The sequence below is a fragment of the Linepithema humile genome, chromosome 6, assembly GCF_040581485.1.
Source record: "Linepithema humile isolate Giens D197 chromosome 6, Lhum_UNIL_v1.0, whole genome shotgun sequence".
In the NCBI taxonomy this organism is placed as follows: Eukaryota; Metazoa; Arthropoda; class Insecta; order Hymenoptera; family Formicidae; genus Linepithema; species Linepithema humile.
Window position 1 is genome coordinate 13175262 of NC_090133.1, and position 17259 is coordinate 13192520.

At 28.6% G+C, this 17259-nt stretch overlaps 1 protein-coding gene across 3 annotated transcripts in view; it reads right to left on the reverse strand.

Moving 5' to 3' along the window:
• Rat1 (5'-3' exoribonuclease 2 Rat1) overlaps positions 1-17259 on the reverse strand; it is an 84909-nt gene that overhangs the window by 55738 nt on the left and 11912 nt on the right. For 2 of the 3 annotated variants that reach the window (XM_012376708.2, XM_012376709.2), the window contains exons 12-15: positions 16751-16907; positions 16187-16415; positions 15171-15377; positions 11978-12054 (exon numbers count right to left, since the gene is read on the reverse strand). In XM_012376708.2, coding sequence (XP_012232131.1) covers positions 11978-12054; positions 15171-15377; positions 16187-16415; positions 16751-16907 — 670 coding nt within the window. Of the gene's footprint in view, positions 1-11977; positions 12055-13199; positions 13555-15170; positions 15378-16186; positions 16416-16750; positions 16908-17259 lie in introns of those variants that run through there. The other variant, XM_067358301.1, reaches the window with a different exon arrangement.

The window sequence follows — 17259 nt, forward strand, 5'->3', positions numbered from 1 at the left end:
GTCACGGGTAAATTCATTGCAAATTAAAATCCTTATAACTTTTGATTGCTTCAGTGAATCGACTCCGGATTTTGTCATAAGTCTCCGAACATATGTAAGAATCTGTAAAATTTTTGTTAAATTCCTAATATTTCAAAAATAGGTACTAAACATCTTTAAGAGCAGTCAGAGTCGAAAAAATGAAAAACTAAGAATGCTTTATAAGTTTCGGCATTCTAGTTAATTTTTGAATTACTACAAATTGAAAGGCATCACGAGCAATCGCTGGATGTTAGTGCGAGGATTGTTAATATTTTTCACAGAAAATTGATTTCTGTCTACTAGAGACATTATTAAAGTGTACACGATCTCGGATTCGAGATATTAAAGTGTACGAATATTACATACATTGATCTCATTTTCGAGAATCTAAATGTACGAAATGAAGGAAAGAAAGGAAGTTTCTAGAAAGAAGGAAGATTGAGAGAAAAATATCAGGGTACGAGTGGCTTTTCTGTATGAAAAATATTAACAATCCTCGCACCAACATCCAGCGACCGCTCGTGATGCCCTTCAACTTGTAGCAATTTGATCCACATCACATGAGCCATTTCCTTATACATTAATGATTTTAATTTTTGAAATTGTACGCAATTACGACATGAAATTTTAATAATTTACCTCATTTTCAATTCTTATTAAAATTTTATATTAAAAATATAGACAAAAGCGGTTTAAAATTTGTTTGTTGTAAAATTTAAAAATCTTCGTTATTGTTTAAGTTAAAAATATAAAATCTGAAATACACTCATGCAATAACATTTCATGATTGAATAATAATTTCAAGTTAAATAACTGAAAAGTACTAATTGTGAAATTTTCATGTAGAATTTATTTTAAATAAGTTTTTAAACGTGCCCTTGTTCCACTAATACGAAAGACCTTCAATTTTCGATTAGCCACTAGAAATTGCATTGACCCTTCACGACACACAAACCGAAATCACGCACCGATATTGGGATGCTCTACTTAATAGAATTTCATGCTTATCGAGAATTGGACGTGTCAGGGGAGGAAAAAAGGCAAGGATAGTCTTTTCAGCTGGACGTGGGGTTCAATGAAGCAAAGAATTGATAATCAAAGCGACCACACTAAAGATCAATTGAGTTAGGTTCGAATATTATACAGTACGTATATTATACTAGTAAGGTTTTTCGAACACCACTGTGTTCCTAAACCAATGAAACAGATATTTTAACTAAAAAATAATAAATAAACGTTTCAATTTTATCAACATAACATAAAGATTACGACTAAGTTTATATCAGAAACTTAAATATTTAAAAAATAAACATATTTTATTGGTAATATTTTATCAGTATACATTTATGTAATCAATTAATTTTTAATTCCATAAATATTATAGATAATTTGAGATCACTTCATAAAATATTTTGCAGTGCGATAAAATTAACTACACTTCGGATATAGTTATGTTGAAGTTTTGATATTAACCAATGCTATTAATTTAATAAAAATAAAAATAAACAAAAAAATAACAAATTTTTTTATTTATATATTTATTCAAATTATCAAATTTTTATATTTATTTAGCTATTAAATATAAATAATTGTTTAATATCTTGTACATACTAATAATATAAATTGTTATTTCAAATAAATAAAACAATTAAATAGAAAATAGTTAAGTTAGTTTTCTATACTTATAATTTTAAAATCGATGTTTTACTTCAAGTAAAGTTCTGATATTTCCATTATAATTATTTTAAATTTTTCCAAACACAAAAACTAATCATAATTATTTTTAGTTTTATCGAAATTATTTTACACATAAATTGCTTTAATAAACTGTGTTCATCTGCAGTTTACACGCAAGATTGAGTGAAGGCGGTCTAATAAATAAGTGATTTTTCAACGCACAACTTGATTTCCAAAATTACTTCTCTCAAAATAAGAAATTTTTAGTTTAATAAACCTTTGCGGAATGATATTTTTATCTGTTTCGAATCACAGCAAATTTACAGAATTTACGAATTACAGCAAAATTACAAATGTTGGCTCTTCCCTGCATTGTGACACTCGCACTCTTAAATAAAAAAATAATGTCATCTTCGATGAAGTTCAAATAGAAGTAGTCGTACGTATTCTTAAGTGACAGCGGCGCTTTCAAGCTAATGAGGCACAGCGTAATTAGTGAGACTGTCTACCGGGTAGAGTCTTCACGAGAGAGCGGATCCCTCTCAACACTCTGAGTCGCTCACTCACTCTTCGCTCTCTATGCTCACTGTTAAACCAATCTATAATAGTTTGTCCGTTTAGATAAAAAATGCGTTTTACCAATATCAACTCTTTTCTATCGTTCTTTCAGAAAAAAAACTATTCCGGCGTTATATATTTTAGACCTTTAAAATAAATTTGTTTACTGTGTAGTTATGACTACCTTAACATACAAGATACTAACAATTGTAAATATGAGTAATAAAATATATACACAACGTTATTAAAATATATTAAGTTATAAACAAATACTAAAAAGTGTGGAACTATTAAGATTATTAGCTCAGCTTATATTACAAGTTCTCGCTTCTGATTTCATAACTTATGATACACAGTTGAGGAATTATAAATCTTAAGAGAACATTTCCATGTAAAACTTAAAAAAAAATCAATTTTTTCTACATTTTTAAAATGTTTAAATTTTTTAAATGTTTTTAAGGTCTTAAAAATAAGTTTCTAAAAGATTTTTTTTTTTTTTAAACAAAGCTATGATACAGTATTTATAAGCTGCGATGTGCAGACAGATTATATCTGCATTCAAAACTTTAAACATTTCTGAAATCACTAAATTCCTGTGTATTTATTATTTGATTTTATACATCATAATGAATTTTAACTTTATAAGAAATTCTCTTTTTACAATAACAAACTCATGTCAAATTTGTACTAAAATTTGAAAAGCCTACCAACACTTAAGCTATTAAACATTTAAATAGCACTAAATTTTGGTATTGATTCCATTTGTGTGGCAACGTTGCTAATTTCGCAGACATTAAAATTTTTCATAAGAAATTGATGTTTTTTAAAAGTGTAACAATTTTCAATTTTTTTCTTCATTGCTGTGCGAGTTATTACACTCATAATTAAAATTTTTTATTTTGTTTTAGACAAAAAAAGTTACATTTAAAATTAAAAAGCAAGAAAAATATTTTAGATTTTTACGAATTCAGAAAAATTTTTTAAATATGTGTGTAAAATTTCAAAACAATGAAACTATATAATATGTTCCTTTTCTTTCAAAAAATTCTGGAAAATAGTTTATTTTTTTGTGCTTTAGACCAAATTAACTTCTAAGATAAGAGATTTTTCAAATTATTATTAGTCGATATGTATTTAATTACACATTACGTTATGTTTAATATTATACGTCAAGAACTTTAATTATACAGGCTTTCCCCCATTATTCTCATAAGGTGCATTTTCGAATCACAGGTTATTTTGATTAATTTCCAGTTGATCTTTTTTTCTTTACAAAAATATAAATAATTTTATTCTTGCTCAAATAACATAATTTGTTCACGAAAAAGAAATTAGTGAAAAAACGGAATAAGTTTAGAGTCTATTACAGCTATTCACAGACATAACTACCACGCAAACAAAATAACTGACCCTGCTCTCTCAATGAATTCTGACGAATTCACAGAGGGGTACGCGTTCCTGATGCGTGGTTTCGGTGAGTGAGTTTGCCAGGGGGGAAAGGCCGATTTAGAACACAATGCAGCTCAATACCGAGGAAATTAGCCGCGACGCTGCCGGTGACGCCCATCATCTCCATACCACAAAAAAAAAACAAGCTTCATGCCTTATGTCCTATGCCGATGAAGCAGGTCGATATTATCATTTATCAACTAATTTACATCGCGCCTGATATCAATGTCATTGATATTTGCGATTTGCGAGATACTCTTTGTTTCGATGCAGTCTAAGTTAATCTTAGTGCAACTAATTTTCGATACAAAAAATAGATAAAATATCTCTTTGTAACTTTTGTGTATGTAATAAAGTATAAATAAAATATTTTTACCGGAAGAAACAAATTATGTGTAAAAAGTTTATATAATTTCATGAATTTTTCAAGAAAAGTAAAATAATTTTTATAAATCTCGGATTTTGCTGTAAGAAATAATATAATATATCTATGTTTAATAAATGTATAATTTTTGCCACAAAATATGAGTATTATGTATAGGTAGAATTTTTTCGAATTGTGTACAAGTCAATATTTATACAATTTTGGAATCGCTGATTGTAAATTGACTTTAAAATTTGTAATTTTGATCTCAAATTTATAGTCCGCCACCTCAATAATCTGTCACCTATAGATACCAAATTTAGCACAGATCAATATACATCACTCAAAAAAATGATCTTGCAATAATAGCTAAAATTTTCTAGGTGTAAAAAATTAACTAAAACAGATAAATGATTAGCAACTGTTGTGATATTGCATATGTAATTACTTAATCAGTTTAGATGACAGAAACAGAATATATATCTGTATTGTTTGTGAACTTAAAAAAGAAAGTTTCTCTAAAGCGCCTATCTATATAAGATCAATCACGTGTTAGATCATGCAATGAATAACATTTAGCAATGGTACCTAAATTTTTCAGAAGCTATTGCTAGAACATTACTGCTATAAATTCTATATATGACAAACAATGTTTTCACAGATACGAAAAATAGCGATACATTCTTGTTGCGATATCTAGAAATCTAACTACATCAGCGAAATATTTTTTTGAGTGATATATGTACAATAGATGCAAAAATTAACTCTACTCTTTGTCTGTAATATTGAATTCGTTTTACTTTAAATCTTGTAATTTTGACTTCAGATCTTCAAATTGATATCAATGACTTCAGAAATATTTAGATATTGAGTTTTATGCAAGTTAAGAAATATTTCCTTTTTACAATGTCTTTGATCAATGTCTTTTCCTCCCAATTTTATTGCCCATGATATCGCACAATTATGCGATTAGTAGTCGAGAAATGCGTCTATTCTCGTAAGACACAACTCGCTAAAAAACCGAGTCAATGGTGATTAAATTTCTGCTGCCTTTGGCGTCAAGGATTATCATATGTACCTCTCATCATCCCGTCTCGAAGAGAGAGTCAAAAAAGAACCGTAGACATTGACTACCTGCCAAGATCCGAGGGATAAGTTCGTCATTGCACGCGTAGGTGAATGGAACCCGTCCTTAATAGAGATCTTATGATGCGCAGGTAAACGTACCGTGAATAGACCGCACAGTGAATGAATGGTTAAAGAAGAACCGGGTAGAAGAAAAGATGCGCATCTTTGCCCTATCTTTCTTTATTTTGCGCCTTTCTTTTTTTTTTCTTTTAGAATGCTATACGCGTATAGCTGTTTTCCAGTAAGTTAGCACTGAAAGATGTGCTGTTATAATTAATTCAAAATTAACGTTAAAGTTAAAGAACAGCAAAAAAGAGAAATGCTGTCTAAAAACAAGTTTTACGTCTCTTATGTAAAATTACTGATTATTATTGCAAAAATCTGATTATATTTTCGTTTAAGCAATCATCAATAAAATATTAAGCAGCAACTCTATCCAACATTTCATGGGTCAAAATGGGGCATAAATTCTTTTTCTCAGCTAAACGGTTTTTAAAGCCTTAAATATTTCAGAGATATATTCGGTGCGTAGAACAATGCCCGTCCCCGATTATAATTCCGAAATTTAACATAAACAATAATATCTCGAAAAGTTATACAAATTTCAAGATTTCGAGATATTGTTTATGTATACTGACTTTTGAAATTCTGACTTTCCCCAAGTTTATTTTTTGTTTCAAATTTCAAAGTTATGATTTTTCGAGACATTGCTACTCACCAATACTGGTGATGGTGATGCAATATTAAGTATTAAAACATTTCTTTTATTAATTTCGCAATCCTTATAATGTAAGTTTTTTTTTCTATCACTTCCTATTTTATCGAGACTTGAAAAAAAGTAAAAGAAAGACAGAAAGTATATATAAAAAAAATTAAAATTTAGAGAACTTTGCTGGTTCGAAACGAACCGTATCAGCAGTCTCTTAGCAGTAGCTTTATAAATCCGGAGACTCGTCTTATGCCTGATTTCTACACGAATCGAGTCTCCGCTGCCGCTATTGCTGCTGCTGTTGTTGCTGCTACTGCTGCTGCTACATGAGTGTTTGCAGTCCACTTGAAACCTGTCTCGGCCGAACGACCGTGCGCGCACGTGTGTAGAGGGAGAGAAAACGGTAGATGGAGATGAAAATAGACAAAGAGAGATACAACACCGGCAGACCCGACAATACCGAGACCAAGAAGATTGCTTAATTTGTCTAACGAGAGTACCCTGCACCTGTCATTTGGACACAGAGATGGACAAAGTTATAATTTCTCCTCCCAAGTTTTATTTTTACCTGGCGGAAATTTATTTACTTGTTTACTTGTCCGCCTGTGTCATCTCGCTGCCTCACCACATCCTTAGTTATGCAAGAATTAAATAATACACACCGTGAGTGTACCTATACACCTATCGTGTCGCAAAACTCCTCGCATAAAGATAGATTTGAGGAACATAGCAACAGTACATAGCAATTAGTAATAGTGATATAATAACACTGATCTGTAAAATTATACATATTTTTGTCGTCGTCGTCATCGTTGTCGTCGTCGTCGAGAGAAAAAGAAAGAGAGAGCAAAAGAGAAATTTTCTATAAATTCATGCAAAAAATTTTTTCAAAGAGCATTGTTCATATAAAAATCACTATTTTTGGCATATTTTTCTTTGCATTTCTCAAAATTCTGATGCATTGTAATAACTTTTTAAGAACGCATAGAATTATATATGTATATAATAAGTCTATATTTTCCAATATAAGATTGTATTGATGATATTACACAACTGACATCCTTATCGCGCTCAGTTTTGATATACCAGAATATTAATAACATTGAGCGATTGTAATCTTTCCAACAGTATGAACATATCAACATATTTATCAGCGTTCGGCATAAAACTGCATCAAGTATGATATCTATCGCGAAACCCATCAAAATTTTTGCCCTCATCCAATATAATACTCTTCTAAATTTTTGCAATTTGAACAAATGTATTTTTTATAATGGCTATAACATTTAAATTTATAATTCCTTGATGGTCTGCAGCTACTGCCACATTACAGTAATTTTTAATATAAAATTTTCTCTGTACATGCTCCAACATATCGTGCCGATCGGAGTGCACGATTGGAGATCCGTTCTTGCTATATTAATTTTATTATTTTTATCTACTTTTATGTTTCTTATTTTCAATCTACGCTTCTGCTCGCATTTCTGTGTTTCTACAAGAATATTCTTTTAACAATAATAGAAATATGTAGCATTTGTTGTTCAAATATAATGATAGATTGTTTATTTTAATATTATATAATTCCATATTAGTAATATTAGTAATTCCATTCATTTAACCAACTTATATATATCAATTGTCAAAAATATTGATTTGAAATAGATTACTCAAAGTTTAATTTGTTGTTCATTGTTGCTATCTTAATGGTTGACAATGTGATAAATATTCACATAATTATTACGCTAATGTTACAATAACGTAACTTATCGATAGTCAAAACATTATCATAATAGTTATGTTCTCTAACATTTTTCACGGAAAGACCATTGCATATCTTCAACACTTACTCTCTTGAGAGCTCGCTTTTGTCTGTGCGTGGCATTTACTCCCCTCTGTAAATCAATCACACACATCCAACGAGCTTCATATAAGGCTTTGTTTTTATGTTCATGAGTAGACAGTCGGTTGTTAGAATGGAGACGTAACAAAAAATACAAGAGTAAAGTATTATGTATAAAAAAAACACAATGTATAATATTATAAATAGAATATAATACATAATTACAAAAAACCAAAAAAATTACAAATTTAAAAAAAAATTAGTAGTTAAGTACGTAAATAAAATAGAGCAAGTACTATTGCTTTTATTCATTCAAAGTAAAAATAGTGCCACTGCTATGTGTCTTTCTCAATATCTTTTCATAAAAATTTCTTGTCCCAGATATAAATAAAGACTGGAAAATATACAGCGTGTCCTATTTTAAATAAACATCTGAAATGTCTCAGAATTGTTATACAGATAGAAAAATATATTTTACATAAAGCTGAAGAAGAAAAAAGAAGAGTTACTCTTGGTTATATTAATTTTTGCATTTGTAATTTTGTAGAGCGTATATTTACAAAATGCAAAAAAAAATTTATCGTTTTTTTTTTGTTTTCTTTTATGTATGGATTTCTTTTGTTATTCCACGCATAAAAATATTAAAATGAGGCTATTAGAAAGTTAATGCCAAGATACTTCATATTTGATATAAAAAAATATCAAAATAAAATGCAAAATACATAGAAAGTTTTAAACGAAAAAGAGATCATTTTTAACGTTAAAATACTCATCATTTTGAAAACATCTCGACATCAGCATATAAAAATATAAAATAAAAAATAAAGGTTTTTATATAAAAGATAAAAGGTGATATTCAGAGAGCAACTTAGAGTGAAATCGATAATATTTTTTTTTATTCTCCTACAAATCTTACACACAACTTTTGTTTGAAACATTTATTTATATTTCCATCCAATTTTAAAATATTTTAGATCTTTATATTAAATGAGACATCCTAACAGCTCGATAAAAAAACTTATTATAAATCAATTTTTCTCAAGTTATCAGTTTATTTTCTATCATTTTTGCACACATTCTAATATAAAACAGCTTCTATGCTACGAACAAATACATCAAAAAAAACACAACGAAAATGTGAAAGAAGGGGGGAGATGAGAAGGAGACCGAGAACGTGATCTACAAGGGGGGGTACGAGGTAGGCATGTACTAATTGGATAATTACGGAGTGCGTCGCGTTTGTTTTATAATTGGGCGAAAACCAGGGAACCGTCGCTGCTTCGACGTGCCAAACAACAAAACGGCCGGAGTCACGCTCTACGTGACGAACTACCCTCGAAGCTAATCCAGGGTTAAGGGCCCCTCGGCTTTACGCCCCGCCTCCCTCACTCCTCCTCCCAATCACCCCAACCCTGCTAGCTTCCGAGCCTTTTGCATCAGTCAATACCACCCCTGACTAACCGATTCATCATTTGTTCATCTAGCAATGGCTCACCGCCACCCACTTTTATATTACAAAAGCAACGCAAAGCAACATGTCATGCCTTCCTTATCCTTTGATTGCAGAGGACATAGAGATAAAGAAGATGAAATAATGATTACTAAATATTTCTTAAAAATTTTCTTTTTTTATTTAGAAGAGAAAATAAAGTGGAAATTAAAAGTAAAAAATAAGATATTCCCAATTTGATGCATAGGATAATGTCCCGCGCGAAAGTTATAATCTTGAAAGAATAACGAAAAAGGATATAAAAACCAAAAGTACATTGCATATATATACTGAAGCGCTATAGATATTACAAATTAAAATATACGAAAAAATCACATTATTATAATATCTTTTGCGCTTCATCATCCGCGCTTTTGATTCTTATAACCTTTTTTATTATTATTTGTTTTCGAAGAACCATAAGTTACATTATTATAATCTTAAAATTTGATACATAGGACATTCCTGAAAAGTTATATAAAATTTTAAAATTATGACTTTTCAGGAGATTGTCTTAAGTTTCATATTTTGAGATATTTGTTTCCGAGATATTGCATGTCCATTACATTTCTAGTGTCAAATATGATCATCTCAAGTACTGCAGCTATTATTTAGCAATAATATCTTAAAAAAAAATTTAAAGTTTCTTCTGATTTTCATGAGTTTTGGACATGTAGAATAATGCAAAGTAAGAAACACATTTTTTATATGTGTATTTCTTCGAATGTTTAAAGGATTTGAAACCCTTAACTTAGTATTTAAAAACGAGTATTTCAAAACCTTCAAAATCTATATTCTTTTACGTTTTAACACCCACTGAACTCATTTCTGAAGGTTAAAATTGTCTAAGTTCTAGAGAAAATCCTCAAATTCATCAATCTTTGCGGAATGTGGTCTTATATAAAATACGGTGTTTTGCATTACATTAGGATCATTCATGATTGTACAAGATTGTACATGATTGTACATCTTTTTTCAAACATTTCAAAGCAAAACCAATGCATGATGCATTGATTAGATCAGTGCTCAGAATTAATTGTACATCTAATGTAAGGCGATTTTCGTAGTTAATGCTCACTTTTCTCTTGCGTGCACCATAGTAGCTAGGCCCAGCGCCACCGAGCATTAAGAGCGACACTATCTAATAAATAAGTGAGTTCTCAGATTTCCATGTCACCCATGAGGTACTAACGCGTTTCTTTTTAAATGATTTCCGCAATAGTCACCTCGTGAATCTTCGCATTATCAGCGTATATTCTACTAACTCTGGTTCTTGTATACGTTAATGTGCTCATTTAATAGTGAATGTTTTTAATTCTATATTATTTTTATCAAAATTCAATTTAAGTATTTTAATTGGTTGTTATTTTAGACAGGTTTTTAAATATTATTAGAATATTGAATTTTTAAATATCACTCATTAAAATTACTGCATTAAATTGTAATTAAACACAAAATTCTGAAATTTTTTAAGTAGCTTTTATTTGACGCCGCAGAATCTGGAGAATTCTGTACGTGCTTTAATTTTTACTCTTCTAGTTTCGGTATTATATTTATTAATGGAATAAATAAATAAAAATTAGTCTTATTGTTAATTAGAAAAAAAAGTTGATCTACTGACTATATATAATTGTGAAACACTTTTGTTAGGATAATTATCACGCGATGATTCTTCAATCCTCTAATTTAATTTCTTCCATCCTCGCACCGTATTTCATTTCATTATCAGTGTAAATACGTCTTATGTATCATAAACCTATTCAAAAGTTTCAACAATATATTATTAATCTGTAAATTATTTCCTTTTAATTTCTGATTGTGAGTCACCAGATAGGTCAAATAAATTAATATACAGGGTGATTCAAAACAATCTGATGTCCTTCAAAATGTCACATTCTTAAACGATTTCTAAGACGGTTTTTCCTTTAGCAAAATTTTGTCCAAAGGTTAGTTTTTGAGTTATAAAGGAAAATAGTTTGCTCACAAGTCCGGTATAGCGGACAAGCAGGGACGCGTAACACATTATGAGACTGTCAAGTGTTACGTCAGTCTTATGATATATTGTACTGTATGCTTTTTATTTGAAACTAGAAAAACGGCAATTTTATCTAATGATATGTAAAGAATCTAATACTGGACAGCATATACTTCTTAACATTCATTAGATTCATGTTTACTGAACATTTTTAGGTTGGGCACATTATACATAACAAATTATTCGTGCGTGATTCAGAACTGCGTATAACACTTTAGCATCTGTTAATCGATATTTGTGTTAAAAATTAACACAGTTTGACTCCTCTAATTTTGATTCGTCAATCGAGCGTATTCTCTAGTTAAATTCTTTTTCTAATTTTTATGTTAATAGTACAAAAATGAAATAAAAATGTTGCGTGCAATTTTCAATTTCGAATGAAAAAGCGAGTATTAGTAGTATCTTTAGTCTTTCAAAAACTATATAATTAAAATATAGTTTCTAGCTATAGTCATAATTGAAGTGTTATGGCTACAAATTTGTTAAAAATATATTCGCAATTGGATAATAAATATCTTCGAGTTTTCAAAGATCAATGAAAATTAAGAGTGCAATTCACAGTGTATATCAACAAAATTACTTGTGTAAATATAAGTTCAGTATATTTTTCGGTATTCTCATCTCTTTAATCGCAATTTTACATGCTTAATAGATGTATTACCGACTCTTAACACAAGATGCATGCGTATAAAAATAAAATAACTCACCATGAAATTGTTGATATAAATTCATCGGTGGCGGAATATTCGCATAGATTGGCGGTCTACTGTGGTTTGTGTGATGTCTGTAAATATAAATTTTGTTTGTTAAAAATACTTTATCGTTTTTAACATTTGCATTAATAATTGTACATTATATGAATAATTATATTTTATATAAATTAAATACTCTGTAAAGATAAATTAACTGAATATTTGCTTAGCTTTTATAATAATTTTTAAAAAATTTTTACATATATATTTTATATTATTTAATAAAAAGAAATAACAATTTTGGAAAAATCTTTGTCACATCCCTATGATGTTCATTAACACACTTTCGTAAGCATTTTCTTAGATTTAAGAAAATAAAATGTATCTTAAAATTTATTTCATATTGTTGTAAATCACATCATATAGGATCAGGTACTTGAAATCATCACCTTGAATTACTTATAAACTACTGTACGGAAAAATGTTTTAAACAAAAATTGCATAGTTTCAAGAATACACGAGATAATAATTACTTTTTTTATAATTTTTTTATATGCTAAGCTATGAAGAGATGGCTTTTTGTTTTTTATATAAATCATCCAACATTCTTTTACGAAAATTAAAGAAGCATTTAATGCTGAATAGAATAAGTATTTACTCTATTATGTTTAACTTGCAATAAAAGTTTTCAGATATTTGAATAGTTTTAGAATATTTGAAAAAGTACAAGTAGATGATTTTGATGAGAAAATCATTGCGAACAAATATTCTGTGTATTGAGCACATATTTCAGAGATATTCTCTGTTGATTAATAACATGTAAATTTTTTCTTTATTCATAAATTTCATTTCAGAGCGTGAACCATTTCAATAATATGGACTACCGTTTTAGATTATGTATAATGGAGATTAAACATCTTCAAAGAAAAAGAAATTAATTCTTAACTAACTTTTTTACATTTCTTTTATATTTCCTTCACTATCAAGAGATACGGTCGTGTCTCGAGCCAAGTTCATCGCCAATCACGCGCAATTCGCAAAATAGTGACCATGTATGTATATATCCATCCATCCATCCATCCATATGTATGTCCATATATATATATATATATATATATATATATGGACTATATCCATATATATGTATATATATATACACACGAAACTGCGAGGCGATAAAAACCGAGATTATCGAATTTCAATAACACCTGCGCCGATCGATTTGAAAACAGGCTCAATTGATTATGCATACTCAAATTATATTATAAAATATATGTTTTACTCTACGTGCTTTATAAAATTATAATAATCCAAAATTATAATAATCCAGTTGCGCTGGCGACGCTGAGAAATGTCAGCTAGCCACGCATATGAATTTAACAGTTTTTTATAAGCAATCAGATTATTAGACTGCGCCGACGATACTAAGAAGTATGAGTTAGCGTCGCTGTGAATTTGACAGGTTTACATATTATATAAAATAACCATATTAAGCTTTTAACCTTAAAAAAAAATGTTAAAAGAGTAGTAAATAAATAAGTGTAGTAAATAAAATGCTGTCTTTGCTGATGGTAATCGCAGTTTTGACAAATCTGAAATATGAAAAGTAAGTTAAGACGTAACATAAAAGTAAAATATTCTGTAAATTTTGTCATATTATCAAACAATAGAAACATTTTACTATGACCCAAAACTCTTAAAGCCTTTCTTCGAGCTATTCTAAATCAGATTAATCAGACTAATCAGACTTTATCAATCTAGCTGTTAAATTAGCTTATTCATCTGTAATAACATTAGCAAAATTTCTACAAAATTAAATATTTTATCTGATTGCCAACATTAAACATTGTTATTTACTCTCAAAATGGATTCTCAATTACGAATATTAGTAACCTTGTGTGAGTGCGTGTTTCATTCTGTAAATTTATTTTGTGTTCGTATTTAGGTGTCCTGTCAATTACTGTCCGCAAATTACATCATCCCATTTTATTTCTTCTTTCTTGGAACGAAAAGTGGGCAGGTATATGTAAGATAATGTAAGAAAGAAATCCAATTTTATTACAATTGTAAGTTTAGTACTGGGAAATAAGATTCTCAGAAAGGAGGTCAATGCCGCTCTGCTTGTTGAGTGTCTTACTTTGTCTTTTTATAAAAATCGCTTACACACAAGTGGAAAATTATCATAGGTATTGTTAATAAAATATCATTGCTGTATCCAAGGTTATAGCAGCATAATTTTGAAACAACAGAGCAAACTCGAACTATGAGTTTGACTAGAACAAACTAATAATATTAAATAATAAACTCTCATATAAAAGATTGACTTCAGAAATACACTGAACTCCTCTATAAATCTTATCTTTCAGTATTAAACTTATGACTACAATTGTAATAAATTCGAATTTCCTACATATATCTTCCCACTCTCATCCTTTCAAAGAAAGAAGAAATAAAGTGAGTTAGTGTGATTTGGGAACTCAGTAGCTGACAGAACAGCAAAATATAAAGATGAAAAAGATTTACACAACAAAATGCGCACTTACAAAGCTAACATTTGTAATTGAGAATCCATTTCAGAGTAAGTCCATAACAATTTTTAATATTATTAATAATAAGCCAAACAATATGTTAAAAAGCGATATGATATAAATTAACGAACGGACAAGATATTTATTTTTTAGAAGTTTTGTTAACTAAGTTAATTAGTTGTTGTTACTAACTATTAGTTTGTTATTACAGATTAATAAACCAATTCAACAGTTAGATAAGAGATATGAGTAAAAGTTACACAATTTCTTGTAGAATTCCGTGTTTTTTAAAAAAGGCATATCTATAAAAAATTATCTATTTAAAAAAAGGTACAAAAAAGCGATTGTTAATACAGTGTATACACGTACAAAAGAATCTATAGAAAAAACTGTCATATATTTTATTTATTAAAAAAACTGTTGTATATTCTATTTGTATCACATTCTATAAAAAATATGGTATCAGAAAAAGATGCCAAGTGAGAATAAAAATTATATACATTATTACTACAAAATAGAAAATTGTTTTATATTTCATGTATAAGATATATTATTAAATTATTAAAAATTTGACGCCAATAGAATAGTTGCTGTACTGAATAACACATTAAAAGATACACCATTAAGATACAAAGAAATGTATCATAAATATTGTTACTAATTGTAGTAATGAAACTTACTCGAGCATTCTGTGTCCTGCCTGTCCCAACGAAGCAGATTGCGTAGATCGAACAAAACCGATTTGTGGCTTCCATTGGTTCCCATTATTCCGATTCATAGCTTCAAAATCTTGCGGTTTTAAGACGCGCGGAGGTTCCTTAGCTCCTTTTAATTTACGAGCAAGAAAAATATGATTGCAGCTGTATGTAGGATCCTTGTAACTAACACTAAAAATTGAGAAAGAAAGCAATTAGATATTTATAACGATATTATTTATAATTATTTCATAACACTAGATTTAGATAACACTATAGACATTAGATAGACAAACTTGAACATATTGTTTATAGTCTGGAAAAAATAGTTTTTCATAATTTTTTTATGGGCTGAATCTGAAATCAATCTCAGCAAGTATGTATCATATTGAGATTTTTAAAAAATCTGTAAAAATCAATTAATAAAAAACATGGCAAAAATAAGGATTTTAATCATATTTACAATAATATAATAAAAAAAGAAAATTTTTCAATAAGTATTACATCATCTTAAAATACTAATTTTTTTTTAATTAATAAGCTCATGACAAATACAGTCACAAAATTTTATATAGATAAAGCATAAAATGACAAATCAAAAAATCCGTCTATGCAAAAGGACATTAAAAAATTGTCTTCTTTTCCATTAGAAAATTGTCTTTTTTCAAAATTATATAAAATATATAAATGGATTTTAAATAAACTACTAAAGAATAAGATCTACTTGAAAAAGGGGTATTTAGTATTTTAAGGAAATTTACAGTTTTCTAATGTAATACGTTTTTCTTGAGAATTTTGGAAATCTAATTCAACACATAAAAACATTTTAAAAACTGTTTTTCTTTTCTAAGCAACAGACTTATGCAGAGCAGCATAACTATATTAATTTATAAAGATTTATATATATATAATCTAATTATATATATATATATATATATATATATATATATATATATATATATATATATATATAATCTATACATGTACAGAAATATACGAACCAGTACACTTTATTATTCCTAACTGGTAAACCCCGTACAGGTGAAGGTAATGTGCCCCCGTCACTCACACAATCTTCCGATAAAAGTACAGTACCTCGCATTCCATCTACACTTATTTCAATTTCCTTATTGTATCCTAAGCGATTTGTATATAAACCCTTTACAAAACTATAGCCACTGTTTTCTGTACCAACATACAATCTGTCGTCACCGCGAATGTTCCTTTTTTCTAAAAATAGAAATAGAGATTAATTCACACATAAGACTCGTAAGTTTTGTTTAAAAAGTGTTTAACCCCCACCCTCTCCTCTCCTTCTCTCTGCAAGCGCGTACAATATTTCCCATATAAATCTATTTATGTAATCTTTATCAAGATAAATAATTAATGAAAAATATATTAAATCAAAGTTAATTTCAAAAGCGATATACACTAAAACAAAGTTACTCAGAGATTATACCCTCTGTCGGACAATTTTAATATACTTCTTTAGATAAACACTAGTTTTGAAGATAATTTGTGAGCACACTATATATATTCATTTTAAAAATAATTTTATCACTTACTTTCTGCTTCTGTCAAACTATCGTAATATGGCACTAAAGCCTTGAATAATCTTTTTTCGTCAACGAATGGAAGTAAAGCCACACCTTGCCAAGCAAATTTCTTTCCATTCAAGTCAATTTTAAAATCTTCTGGATAAAAGTCAATAATCTGAGATCTCTGTAAATAAATATTATTAAATTTAAAAAAATGCATTAAAAAAAAAAAAAAAAGAAAAATGATTTCGTGAAGTTACGGCAGTAACGCAGTTTATGGTTTTATGCAAAAAAGATTATTCTAATTAAATTGTCTAAAAAGCAAATTTATTAGAAGCATTAGCGTTACTTCTCTTGATTTAATAGTATATAATAACTATATGTTTAAAAATTTTATTGTATTAAAATATATTCAATTACTATAATGTTCTTTTCATATTTGCTTTTGATATTATTTGATAGGAGAGAATATTCAAAAGAATAAATATAATATTTTTTGATAAATTGTTTTTCTTCACAAAGATGACAACCAGCTT